General features: G+C 40.8%; 1 protein-coding gene across 11 annotated transcripts in view; it reads left to right on the plus strand.

Annotated features, from left to right (window-relative positions):
* The window catches only part of LOC135485662 (synaptotagmin-16-like), a 104,467-nt gene that overhangs the window by 18,116 nt on the left and 71,249 nt on the right, over positions 1–15,102 (plus strand). For 10 of the 11 annotated variants that reach the window (XM_064767992.1, XM_064767997.1, XM_064767987.1 and 7 more), the window contains one exon: positions 10,926–11,087. In XM_064767992.1, the coding sequence (XP_064624062.1) occupies positions 10,926–11,087 (162 nt within the window). Of the gene's footprint in view, positions 1–1,556; positions 1,874–10,925; positions 11,088–15,102 lie in introns of those variants that run through there. The other variant, XM_064767995.1, reaches the window with a different exon arrangement.

The raw sequence follows: 15,102 nt of genomic DNA on the forward strand, positions 1-15,102 counted from the left end.
TTGGCTTCTGTGTTGCATGGCATGAGCCTTAGGGGATGCAATTATACACCATTTTCTGTTGCTTATAGTGACCACTAATTGGATTTCTCATGGCTTCACTAATTCGTTTGATGAATGATTTAAAGCAGAAGGTTGGCAATTTATCATACCGTCAGCTGTGGAAGCTATATTTGATATTTCTACATCCCCCTAAAATCCCGATTTAGCTGGGCTTTCTCAACAGTCCACTATTTCAGCTAAGGGCCAGCCCTGTGGGCCTCTTTTTACTTTACTCAGTGTTAAAAGACTTGCAATAACAAACCAAACAACAAGGGCTCTGCAACATTTGGTGTGCTGTCTTTTTCGCCAGTGTCCCAGCATCTTAGTTTACTGTCAATAAACTCTGACTCGTGACTTGTGACTTAATTATGGTGCAGAAGAGAGTCAACATCACTAATGCGTATTTTCGTTATTGATGAGAACGGTTGTTAACAACAAAGAGTAGTTGCTCTCGACCATCTTACAATGCCATTGGATGGTTACAACAGTTATATTGACATGACATAACTGCCTGGTCCGGTTTGCCGATATCAGTAGGATTGAAATTGAGTTAACCCTTTTGCTACGACAGCCATTTTTCAACCAGTACCATCTACTGACAGTGGATGCCAGTACCAAACAGTAGAGCTAATCTAAACTGGCAAACTATTCAAAAATTTCGCCATCTAAGGTAGAATGGGATAATTGTAGCCCTGGTTTAATTGTAGCCCCTGCCTATGATACTGATTGATATCCCCATGCATCAAACAATGCAGGAGCTACAAATAAACCGGGGCTACAATTATCCCATTCTACCTTATATGGCTGTTAGGATAAAAACTAATGTTCCTGAGTGTATTTTGCATGCATAGATACATTGGGAGGGTGCACAGCTCAGGTGCTGGTGAATTGAAATTATAATGGGGCATGATCAACCTCATATTGAGCCACCAGCTCTAAATTGGCCAATTTCCACATAACTTGCAAATACATGTAACGATCTACTTTTTCAAATGATATGCAGACAATGTTTGTCTAGAACGAGCTTTAACTTGTCTCGAGACCTAATCGATGCTGACAAATGTTTGCGATTTAAATCGCAGCTTTATCCAGAAATATCTCTCGATATTGATTCTCGCGATAGTTGTTTGTCATGGGAATCTGATGCTTGAAAAACAGGTGGTTCTTTTATCGGAATTCCGTACGTAACCGGATACAAAATCTGGCAATTTTGGAAATTTCAAAGTTGTGAAGATGTATTCAGATTAGGCAGATAGTTAAAGATTATCAGATAAGTGTGAAAAAATACTCCCACAATGTAAAGTCGTTGATATTGATCCCATCAGGGATACAAAATTGGGACAAAATCATTGACAAAGTTGATATTTGATTGGAATTTCGGTGATGTGTCTGAGATGGACAATGGGGGTCACACACCCTTGAAAAACCGTGTCAACTGCATAATTTATGTGGGATACCAATTTGAAACTGTGTATATGTGTGACAGTACATTAATATTCCTACAAGATAATGGTGCACGGATTGTTCATTACTATGATATCCTGGTACACAGGGCTGATAGTCAATGCTCTTTCTTTGAAATAATTGTTAAACAGCTGGGAAATGCTGGTATCAGGTCATGCGTGTGAATGCATAGTTATGCAGTGTATTTGATGAAGTTTGCACTCATGACACTGCCAGTTGTAACATCCGGATTACGTTATGACGATGCTCAACTAAGGATACTCCTGAAATTTCGCGGACATTTTGGGACATACTGCCTAAGATTCTGATTCTGTGTGTGTGCCTGTGACTTAAATACTCAGGATGGGTTTGGGAGAAATAGTAAAACACAGTAAGTGTAAAAAGAGTTAAAGGTTTTGGGTCTATAGTCGGATGTTAACAATGGTAGAGGTTTATATCATCCAACTTTCCACTTTAACCCCATTTTATCCTGAAACCTTCCCGTATAACTCTGATGAGCTGCTCAGAAAGTGCCATTCTGAGCAAAGAGAAGAGTCTGATGCTGTCAGTGGGATCAGCGAAACGAGGACCTCTTGACCGCTAGTTAGAGAGCTTAGCCACTGCCGACTAGTTGTGTTGAGCATGTTGAGTAATAAATATGTTTGTCATGTATCTCAAGTCTCTACTGTTTTCCCCAATTAAAGGGACATCCCGTTGATATTTCATAATAAGTCAGGATAATAGAAATGCAGTTATACACAATGTAGTGCAGTTATTTCGCATGCAACTTCGCTGCAAAGCTTGGTGTATATAGTATTTGTATATCCGTCAACACAAAATTTTTATTCAGTACGTATTTGTGCAATTGAAAATCTTCAAATTCAATTACAAATTTTAACGAATGGCGTAGGCTTTAAGTCTGTGTTTCAATGCTGATGTTGCTTTCAGGTCACACATGCATGCGCAGATGATAACGCCAGGTGGTAGATTGGATGAAAAATATGTACGAGGAATACATAAAATCACCATAAACTGCTGATTTGTTTTCAGAGTTGACATGTAGTTACTCCCTGAACTAAACGTTTCATTATGTTATTCAGTACCGATTTGGCCTAATTGTTTTTCTACAGCATGTGAAGGGCACAATAGTCAGGCTGGAAAACTTCTGTTGAGGTAGAAAATCTGATGCTTACTACCTTAGAAAAAGTGCATGCAACTTATATGACAGTTGAAGGGTTTCAAGGCAAAGCGAGATATATCTTGTTTTGCAATGAAACCTTACATACCAACCAGGAGGGTTATGGTTGTCTCACCAAAAGGTCTGCAGTTAGAATGAGGCTAGTACATAATCTGTTAAACATGTTAAAGATATGTAACCTAATCATGCTAACTGATACGGTTAAATTTGACCGTAGAGTAGTTGATTTCAACCATTTATATGTAGTTTTTAGTGTGAATGAATATCAAATGAATTCCTGACTTTGAAGTAATTTTCTCAAAATGGCAAACATGGATATCTTATTTGATTATGAAACTATTCAGATTCTCTTCTCACTCGGTTGTCAATGGCTGGATATTTGGGCTGTTTTAGAATAGTGAGACCCTGTGTCATTGTAGAAGGTTTTCTGTCAGAAGCCCAGTTGAGATACAAAACTGTACAGAAAGATATCCTGTTGTGTGGCTGAAAAAACCCTGTGTACTGTCTGTTGGTACTTCGAAAGAACTGTCTCTAGCAAAATGCTATCTACAGTGTACAATATATGACCAAGAAGTAATAAAGACTAGTCTTTATGAATTTTTTATATGACAAGTGCCGTGCCGCAACACAAAATCCCCAAGGGAGGGATAAATAGCAGAATTTGTTATAATGATTCTCCACCTTCCTTAAGGCAACCTCCATTACTGTGCCAATGATTATATGCTATTTGAGAGCTTGATATTCAAGCCTTCCGGATGTTTTCAGAGAATGATATTACATGTCGTTTGGGGATGATGATTCCAATAGAGATGTGATGAATTGTTCATGCTCCTGGGTGGTATGATATTTAATAGATTGTGATGCATAAGATGGCTTCTGACAATGGACCAGTAAAATGTATGATAAACTTCTTTGTGATGTATGGTGTTTAAGAATATTTAAATGCCTCGCAAACAGGCAATTTTTGTGGCTACGGCCAGCAATCATTATCATATGTAACAAAATCTCAAAAGAATTGGTAATCGCAATAATGTGCAATCAATGTTAAACCCAGCAAAAATTATAAGTTTTGCAATTGCCTGCTGACGAGTAATTGTTTTATTAAGAGATGATTGTTGTCAGCAAAGCTAATCTAGATCAAAATTTCTGACCATCTAAGTAAGATGAATAGGACATCATGAATTCGGAATGTTATTGGGACGGTTCCCACAGGACCAACCACGTATGATACAGTGGAACCTCCCTTAGTGGACACCTCTCTATTAAAGACACCCTCTTTATTAAGGACACTAGTTTTGGTCCCAAATTGATTGTTGCCATTCAATTTGACCTCTCTAATTAGGACACCTCTCTATCAAGAACCGCACTTGACAGTCCCGAGGGTGTCCTTAATAGAGAGGTTCTGTAAACATGTATTTCACTCCATCATTTGTCCATAATATAAGGATCTTCATTAATCAGCTTTCAAGGATTGTTAGTGGTGCCAACCTCCACAATAACTTCATCAAAACATTTATGACCTGGATTTAAAACATATTTTTTTATTTCCCATGACATCATCAAGTGTCATGCATGGTTTAGTTGATCTCTCGCTGAAATGTTAGCGTAAAGTATCAATAGGCAATTGCCAATGGGTTATAGATTTTAATATACATCCCATGTTCAACAGCTTCCCTTGACACTTGAAATCAATAAGCCAAATGCACAGGCTAGCATGCTACATAATAGCTACATGTGCTAAGGCTGGCTAGCTCAGTTGTGCTGTGGTGAGCTAACTTTATGGAATGATCTTTGTTGTGACAAGTGGTTTAGCTATTCATTGAGAGCCGCCAAAAATTCCTTCCTGGGTCTTTGAAGATCTGGTAAACTTTCAAAAATTATTTTAGTAAAGATCTCGTGTCTGTGGGTGTTCATTTAGAGCCGCCAAAAATTCCTTCCTGGGTCTTTGAAGATCTGGTAAACTTTCAAAAATTATTGTAGTAAAGATCTCGTGTCTGTGGGTATTCATTGAGAGCCGCCAAAAATTCCGTCCTGGGTCTTTGAAGATCTTGTAAACTTTCAAAAATTATTGTAGTAAAGATCTCGTGTCTGTGGGTAATCATTGAGAGCCGCCAAAAATTCCTTCCTGGGTCTTTGAAGATCTGGTAAACTTTCAAAAATTATTGCAGTAAAGATCTCGTGTCTGTGGGTATTCATTGAGAGCCGCCAAAAATTCCGTCCTGGGTCTTTGAAGATCTTGTAAACTTCCAAAAATTATTGTAGTAAAGATCTCGTGTCTGTGGGTCATCATTGAGAGCCGCCAAAAATTCCTTCCTGGGTCTTTGAAGATCTTGTAAACTTTCAAAAATTATTTTAGTAAAGATCTCGTGTCTGTGGGTAAAACCAGTAATGGCTGGGTTTGATATTGACTGCAGGTTGCTGCAATCACCGATTGTCATGATTGTTGTCCCAGGATCCTGCAATAAAGATGTTCTTAGCTTATGCAGCGAAAAATTGTGAGCAAGCGTGATTTTTCCGTTAAATTTCAATAAAAGCAAAGTTCTTGCCCATCATGCCTATTGTACTGTAAACCAGTTAATGTTCATGGCTATTTCTCGTGATTTGGGAGGAAAACGCTTCGTTGAATCCACTAAACTTTCCTTTTGGTGTAAATAGTCTGTTTTACTGTCGCGTAGCATATTTGATGCTAAGAACGAGGTGGCCTACCGCGCCATTTTCATCAGCCCGGTTTCAATCAATATCCTTCATTTGGTGTGCAGTTCCTATTGGGAAAACCACAGTGGTGCATTCATTATGGAACAGCCCATGGTCTATATTCGACTAGCATAGCTAGCCTAGCATGATGCTAACTCAAGGGTTCTAAGCTTTTGTGCAAAATACGCGGTGGTATATCTGTCATTGGGGAGCCATCACACGTGCCTGTGAACTTGTCGATTCAAGATTCCTCCACTGAGGACACAGTAATTTCATAACACGGCACGTCTGCTACCACGACTGTAGGTTCACTCAATCATGGGAAACTTCACTGATGGATTTCTTGAGGAGTTGCTTGGTATTTTTCGAAATGATACAGTGCCTATTTTCAATGATACGGCAAATGCTAATAACAATACAGTTCCAGCTAGCGATGTTAACAATGTGCCCTTCAAACGGATCAAGTTCAAGGGTGAGTTCTTGATAGCATCTTCAGAATTTGTTTTGACTCGTCCCCTTTGAATATTTTTTTGACGAAATGCTCAAACTTCCTCAGATATTCCCCGATGTAAAAGTAGTCGCATGATATATTCACATACACCATACACATTGACTTGTTGGTGTTATCCACACTGGCACAAATGTCAATAATTTGCTGTGTAACTTCAAGATTTTGTATTTTTGTCATGTTTCCAATGTAACTCGGGGTTTTCTTTTCAGTGTTTGAGCCAGAATAGTGCTAAAGGTCAGACAGCATCTGAGGTAGACCTATAGGTCCAGCCTGAACTGATTGGTGAATGATGCCAACTTGGTTTATATTCAGTCGGGTTGTAAGTGGCTAAATTTAAGCATAGGACAATTTATTTTGGAACCGAATTCACTGCATCTATTTCACTGGGGAAACCCTGGTTTGGGGTAGAATAGAATGTGTCACAAAATGTACAAAATTGTCAAACAAACTGTCAATGTACAATTTTTGTTGTACATATGTATCTGTGGTACCTTCATCCCGAGAACTCGGCAAATGATAGGCCTATCTCAAAAGTGAGACTTTAATACACTGTGATGGCGACATTTTTAATCAATTTATAACTTTTGAATTATTTATTTCATATTCTATTACGCTGAGGTTACAAAGCTACCACATGAGCCAATTGGTACCACAGTGTGAATGGGTGGTAATATTCCACAGGAGCCAATGTAGCATGTGGCATCCTTTAAAGACATCCCTTTGGCATCCTTGAAAGACATCCCCTTGGCAACCCTGAAAGACGTCCCCATGGCACCCCTTAAAGACATCCCATGGCACCCCTGAAAGACATCCCCTTGGCATCCTTGAAAGACATCCCCTTGGCAACCCTGAAAGATGTCCCCATGGCACCCCTGAAAGATGTCCCCATGGCACCCCTGAAAGACATCCCCATGGCACCCCTTAAAGACATCCCATGGCACCCCTGAAAGACGTCCCCATGGCACCCCTTAAAGACGTCCCATGGCACCCCTGAAAGATGTCCCCATGGCACCCCTGAAAGACGTCCCCATGGCACCCCTGAAAGACGTCCCCATGGCACCCCTTAAAGACATCCCATGGCACCCCTGAAAGACGTCCCCATGGCACCCCTTAAAGACGTCCCATGGCACCCCTGAAAGACGTCCCCATGGCACCCCTGAAAGACATCCCCTTGGCATCCTTGAAAGACATCCCCATGGCACCCCTAAAAGACATCCCCTTGGCATCCTTGAAAGACATCCCCTTGGCAACCCTGAAAGATATCCCCATGGCACCCCTTAAAGACATCCCATGGCACCCCTGAAAGACGTCCCCATGGCACCCCTTAAAGACATCCCATGGCACCCCTGAAAGACGTCCCCATGGCACCCCTGAAAGACGTCCCCATGGCACCCCTGAAAGACATTCCCTTGGCATCCTTGAAAGACATCCCCTTGGCAACCCTGAAAGATGTCCCCATGGCACCCCTTAAAGACATCCCATGGCACCCCTGAAAGACATCCCCTTGGCATCCTTGAAAGACATCCCCTTGGCAACCCTGAAAGATGTCCCCATGGCACCCCTTAAAGACATCCCATGGCACCCCTGAAAGACATCCCTTTGGCAACCCTGAAAGATGTCTCCATGGCACCCCTTAAAGACATCCCATGGCACCCCTGAAAGACATCCCCTTGGCATCCTTGAAAGACATCACCTTGACATCCCTGAAAGACGTCCCCATGGCATCCCTTAAGACATCCCTTGGCACCCTTTAAAGACATCCCCTTGGCATCCTTGAAAGACATCCCATGGCATCCTTGAAAGACATCCTATGGCATCCTCTAAAGACATCACATGGCATCCTTGAAAGACATCCTCATTACATCCTTGATTAACTTAGTTTAATTAGGTCCCTCTTAAATGAGCTAATTCATTTCAACTACTGGTGGCAATTTCTCACATGTGTAGAATTAAAATTCAAATTAGACTTCTCTTTCTGTGCTATGTTCGAAGTCCATTCCCCTTGAACATGAATTGGGTACACTCCAGTTTGGAATAGAGACTTTAAAAAATTGCCACTGAAAGGTAGAATTGAATACAGCCTAAAGTTCTTGAAAACTAGTTAGTGGTGATTTGTCAGAAAGGTTCTCTCAAATACTTACTCTAGTGTTCCAAGCCAACTCTTTTGCATCTTGTATTTAGTTCAGTGTCAGATGAACCGCTTGAAGCCATGTCACCTTAGTATCAGGATTATCATTTTTGAAAATGGTTTTATAAATAGCCTATCCCGTTGTGATATTTCTACCTTCCCATCTTGAAATCCCTTCATGATAAAATGATCTGGTTAATTTTATCCTGAGTGTCTCAGAAATAAATGGGTATATTGTGGAGGAGTAGATAACTTCCTTAGCAAATGCCCAATCTCTGTCATTTTGACTTACTTCTTAAAATGAGGAAATTTCTTCATCAAAGGTGATGTCAGATTCCATATAGCCTAAAGCGAGAATATGTGTGTTGAAGTGAGTATATCCAATGTATGATGAATAGACATGGAGGAATCAATAGAACTACAGCCTCCTCCTCTGCTCCATGCTACACCCATGCTAGTCACACGAGATACAAATTAGCCGGCTCACTTCATTCTTTCGCTAAGGATGGGCGAGGAATGGCACATGAAAGGGCATGTAACAAGATTTCAAATACGGTCTTTTACTCGCTCTACCGAATTAAGATTCGCATTTTGTGTTTCATGTCTGTATCTTTGAGAATTTGGCCGCTTGAAGTACAAATTTTCCACCACAAGGGACAATTTTTAATGCCATATAATATTATAGTATAACCGCCAACTTTTTATTGGCACTTTTTTTTTTCAGATTTGCAAATTGATTTGTGAGAGAAAAAAATCAATGTATTTACTACATACTAGTGGTTCTGGTATATAGAAATATGCCATGCCTGGTGCAGTTATGGATGTGAATTTGTATTGACATAATTATAATTTTTTTGGGCCAATTTCATTTTAAAATTTGAGAGTGATTGGAGTAGGCCATTAATGCAGTCTGGTTACAGCGAAAAAATAAACAAGTCTAAGCATTAAAATTCCTGATTTGCTTGCATACTCTCATGATGCTGAATATGGCAAAAAGATTATTTTACTTTCAATAATTTCCTGTCGCATGAATGGGAGGCTGGAATTAGCATTATGTCGGTGAGGGGAGTGGTCTTTTCGGGACTTTCATGCCGATGTATTGGCATTGTGCCTCGGTATACCTCCTCCACTGCCAATCAGATCCCCAAAAGTGGGTGCCTGGGTAACTGTCTTACATTTTTGGTTTCCCCCAAGTCTAGCAAAACGTTTACACCAGTAATATCCTTCCTTGGTGAGGGGAATGGCCTTTTCGGGACATTCATGCGATGTTTTGGCGTTGTGCGTCAGAATACTTCTTCCACTGCGGATGAAGTGACATGGCACAAATTGGGACTCACATTACCTCTTGATCATGAGGCTGACGATCTTTCACTGCACTCCCACTGCCCCGCAATAGAAAATCTTTCGGGGGTTCACCGTTCTCCACTAGAATCAGCTTCTGCAAGGAGCTGGCTCCCAACAGTGTTCTAGGTCAACTCAATGTCATGAAAATTGCATTAGCCAGGGAAATCAGTGGCTCTCCTGCTAATATGACAGTTCACCTTCCTCCACTAGACTCCAGCTTGTGCAAGAGGCTGGCTCTCAGCAATGCTCCAGGTCAGCTCAATGTCATGACGATTGCGTTAGCCAGGGAAATTAGCGGTTCTCTGGTTAATATGTCTGGATGACACTAAGGGGATGTTTGCCACCGTCAGTGGATAACCACATGGAAAACTGCTCTCCCCTGAGAACGTCCTGGAATCGGGGCAGTATGAGCCGTGGTCACCAGCTCCAGCCACAACATAAACAGTCAGTCACCCAAACAAAATAAATCACTTACCAGTCTGGCTGGACAGATAACAATTCATCTGGCCATTATCACCCTATAACACCACCAAGTGGATCATCACGTATTTGACAAGCAACGATTTAGGACAGATCGGTGGACACAATAACACTCAGCAAACACAAGGAGAATGTGATAAAAGTGTTATAGCTCAGTTAGTGGTGAAAGCTATTTCCATGGAAATCATGGAATCTCATCTGCCTTAATTCGTGAAAACTTTTTTCTTTTGTTATTTTATGCACCGATTTGAGCTTTAAATGGTTGTTTTAATTAATTGCAATTTCCAAGTACCTCTGTCACACAGTGCACTGAGTGGAGATTGTGTAAAATTGTCCAAAGTTCTAACACTGAAATTGGGCAGTCTAGTGCCCTGCTTTGAGCGCTGACTGGTGAGGCAATGGGTGACTTCGTAGTTGGTGTTAGTGTTAATTTTGTAAAAGTGTTAGGGCTTTTATGCAGCAACAAAGACTATATTTCTTAATGACGCTGCGATCAACACAAACTTAAGGTGTAAAGCTAAGGGTACACAGCCTTGTTTGTGGAAATGATGCATCCAGGGCTGCTGAAAAACTGTAACACTTTCCCAAAGTTAACACTAACACCAACTTTGAAGTCACCCATTGTGTAGGTTAAGGTTGGACGGCGATCCATGGTACAATAACGCGGACCACTCATCTCTCTTACTAACCTATACCCAAACTCACCCTTTCCTTGCAAGTCCAGTAGCCTCCCTCTTGTGTGTTGGGTTCAGTATTTGGATGGAATTGTAACTCTTGTAATTTAACAGTAGCTAACTTTTATTTGTAAAACATATAAACATATAAAAGAATTACAATAATACCAAAAGAAGCAAAGCTATTGGTCAATATGATTCAAAGGGTGTTGTTAGATGGACAGAGCTATATCTCTACACGCGGTAGAAATCAGCTGCCTGTGACACCTCTGCACAGTTGCGGTTGTTGTGGTCTTTGATTATTGCCACTCCTTTTTGCAGTAATCATTTTGGCATTGTTGTCCTGCAAGTTATAAACATTTTGGCATTGTTGTCCTGCAAGTTATTAACATTGTGAATATTCTTATCTTGCAGTACCGATTGAGGCGGTGGCCTTCCTCTGCGCAGTCGGATTGTTTGTCGCCCTACTGGTGATCTTCTTCCTCTACCTGAACAAGAAACTATGCTTCTCTGAGATTGGGGGTTTCCCGTGTGTTGACCGACCACCGAAGAAGGATTCGAAAGCGAACAAATTAGGTGAGACAGGTTTGTTTAATTGCATTCCATCTATCGTCATTATTGATATTATGTTATTCGTCGTATTGAGGATGTAATCTTGTTGTAGTACTTCTTTCTTGGCAGTTGTCAGGATGTCGTTTGTTGGTGAGTGGGCAAGTGATCAGACCTTGGTTCAAAAAAAAATCAAAAAATGTTTCAATAATATACATGACTGCCACCTCATCAAAACAACCCAACATCAGCAAACCATTCGTGTCCCACAAATCTTTGAATTGGAATCATAAGACATTGTTGAAAGACAGGGCTAGAAGTAGAACTGACAGCGAAATTCTGTTAATTTGTGGAGAATGTCACTCTTTCGGGGAAAACGACCCCCTCTCGAGTCAAACTGGATTTAGTTTTAAAATGTTTTCTCTGTAGTGTGTATCAGTTTTAGGAACATGATGTGCTGTTACTGTGTCTGACCTACTGATATTTGCTGAGGTGTTTCATTCTGTGACTTACATGTTTATTTGCCTTGCCGTCAGATCAATAGATAGCTTCAGTTCCTATCATGTATACTCGGCATCTTCTCTATGATATTGATTCGATAATGGTAAGGTAATGCCAGTGCTGCTTTTGACATCATAGACCTGGCCAAAAATAGAACAAGTCGAAGAAGATGACTAGAGTGTCAGGCAATATCAGACTCATCCCATGGGGTTCGAGAAGGTGATTGTGTCAATTAATCCATGTCTCTTGGGTTTGTGCAGCGGCGGGGTTCTGAGCCTGTTGGTCTGATCACAATGGCCAACCCAAAACACCTGAGGATAGCTTCATATCGTCGGAGTTATCAATAGTGTACCAATGTGTCCAAACCAACCTTACGACGCTGTTTCCAGTGCTGTGTTTAACTTTTCGTCAAGGGGCTATACGCCCCTCCACCCCTTGGCTTCTAGAATTGAGCAAGTGAAAAATATTTCCCTTGTAGTGCGATAAATCTCCATAACCGTCAATAACCATAAAAGACAATTTAGGCCACACTCGTTAAGGAGCATGTTCAGCATATTGCGACATCACTTTCTATTCCGTGAGTTAACCTGTTGGTCGATTGGCCAGTGGCTGTAGTGTTACCTAGTAATTTTTTGGCTGGCCGAAGCTTGAGACTGTGGCATGAATTAATAATACCAATTCCTGCTTGCCAACTTCCCATATTTTCCGTATCCAGACTGTTGAAGGGTAGTGTTTCCTAGAAGGTAAGAATGATATATCCAGTCGGTCAGAAGGTTCCAGACTCCGCCATTATGAAGCTACTTCACAGTGGCCTCCGCAAAAATGTTCAAATTCAATTATAAATTTCAAATATGCAACGGCCTTTGAGAGTAGTAGGATTTTACAAGATTTTGCTTTGTTGCAGCTGTACTGGTATTCATGTTTGTCTGCCAGAATGCACATCACAATATTAACCTTTTTCCTTCTACATATTGAAATAGCATTATCAAATTCCTGTAATCCTCTCGATGTTCCATTCAGGAGATGGTCCTACTTCTCTCTGAAGCTAAAAATAGTGGCGCCTTCTGGGATTTGTGATCATTGACTCAAATTGAGGCGATTTTTCCCCGACGTATGTGACATGATTAGAAGAGACGCCTTTAGGGAATATTTCATCATATGATATCTTGTTATAACAGCATTGTTGTCAAAACAACCTTGCTGATGATTTCATAACAGAGGGTCGAATCGGATGACATCGTAGTTTGCGTATTGGTAGAGCTCACATTCTTAATCCTAAATATATGAAAGACAGGGATTTATGTGCGCTTCCCCAGCACTACACACAAACCCCCGAGACATTTCCCCTCACTGGCTGAAATAAGCAAAATGAGATGCACCCTTTCACAGCAACGCTAGCATCTTGATGTCATCAATGTCAGACTACTGGATCAGCCCCTGCAAATAAGGGTGCATGAAAGCTTCTAACGCCCCACTTAACAAAAAGCGGACGGTGGGCAAGTGTCTGCCTAGAATGTTTTTATTCGCCAAGTCTAACACTGAATTGGTCCTAATTGTCATCGATCGTTGCCCAGTATTAACTGTGGCTCTATTGACTGACGGCAGCGGCTGCGATATGACCCCCTTGTGGTCAATGAGCATGCTGATATTACCCGTTTCAGTGAACACGATCGCATTACCGCGATTGGGCAAAAGAACAAATTGTACCAATGTGTATGAGCGAAACTGAAATTTACGACTTGCGAACATCGAAGGCAAGCCCCATCATGAATCTGTTTGATCATGTATGAAATGGGGTACCGTAGTGGACCGAGATATCTGCTGGGGGGGGGGGCCTCTTGTGTACCTTTTCATGGCTCTTTGGGAGGTTGTTTTTTTCCAGAATAGTAACAAACGGGGTGAACCGACGACAGCAAAATTGATCACGTCTCTCACGATCCGTACCAGTGTCGTGACGCCTTTCCTGGCTCTGTTAGCTGATTGCTGTGAAATGTCCTGCATTTGAAATTAACAACAGACGTCAATATGTTGTTTACTACGAGTTTTAGTGGTATCTTTTGTAACCATCTGGTTATCGTTCTCTGCTAAGACCATCATTTGGGTTGACTAGCTTGGTAGGCTCCTGGATCTTTATTCAGTTCAAATCGGTGAGAATCCAGATTTGTTCACCTGGATGTATTCACGCTGCAATGCATAAAAAAACAGTACTGTTCACACCCCTGGGAAAAGTGTATAACTACATTTTAATGCCGATAGCAATAAATTTCAAATTAATTCATAACTTGACTAAATTACAATGATATTGCTTTATTACCATACAGGCCTTCATAACGTTTTTTAAAAAACCTTATGAGTCAATAACCATTTACAATTGTTTACGAATGCTATTTAAAGGTCAGGTCATAAAATCTAATGTCGGTCAGATATCAAGAAACCTGACTGTGATCTTCAGAAGTACATCATTGATTGATATGAACAAGCTTAACATATTGCTTATAACATCTTGACCTAGTTTCCATGGTCAGAAAGGTCAATTTCTCTAATTTCACCGAAGGTGGCACGCCTATTGGGTATCTGTACACCTTGACCACATTTTGTTATAACTAACTGTCAATTTAACCTTCATGTCTCAATTCATCTCAGGTTCTCATTTCAATCATTCTCAGGTGAGCACAATGTCCCCAGGACATTTCATTCCTTTCACCAAAAAACCTCGATGGGTGCATACTTGTGTCAGGTGAAAAAAGGGGAGAACCATGTTGGCAACGTTGTATATCTTAATCTGACCTGGCTCCTGTCTATAGTCTCCCTTTAAAAGATGGTGGTATCAGTCTATCTCTGAGACCACCTGAGAAAATACTGGGAATGGCTGGCATCTTTGATTGAGCACCGGTATCTTAGATGGATGATGACAGCCAATCATGTTCAATACGCATTTTCTCAAGATTGATTGCACCGCTACTGAGAGCCTTTCTTCAACGGTAGCCATGTTACTGTGTCTTGGAACAGATTAATGTCGCAAAGGAGGTATCAGGTTGTGATAGCGATAACTATTACGTTTTGGCCGTCCAATAGCTGTAGCAAACTTGGTTACAAGTGCAAACCATTAAGAAATGAAAACCCCGTTCATGACAAAACAGATTGAATAAATTAATAGTGACAGCAAATTACTAATGATAGCAAACTTGGCTACAAGAGCAAAAAAGTGTCATCGATAACCATTAAGAAAAGAAGACCCTGTTCAAGACTTCTTCATCTTCTTCTTCATCATTCAATCTGTCTAAAACTGTGGCGGAGATAAAGTAGCTTGTCGTTTCGAGGTCATGCTGGGTTCCCCTCAGTTTTACCTCGACATTGGTGTGTGCGAGCCAGAGGTTTTGTCGCAATTCCTGGTGCAGCGGACAGTCTTGTAGGATGTGCACTGGTGTCTCTACTGCTGTCTGGCCCTGTTCATGACAAAACGGATTGAATAAAGCCTACAGATTTTACAGAGTTAAATTGTCAAATTTTCTAAAATTTTCTTACAACTAACTCCACATTG

The sequence above is a fragment of the Lineus longissimus genome, chromosome 3 (assembly GCF_910592395.1).
Source record: "Lineus longissimus chromosome 3, tnLinLong1.2, whole genome shotgun sequence".
Classification (NCBI taxonomy): domain Eukaryota; kingdom Metazoa; phylum Nemertea; class Pilidiophora; order Heteronemertea; family Lineidae; genus Lineus; species Lineus longissimus.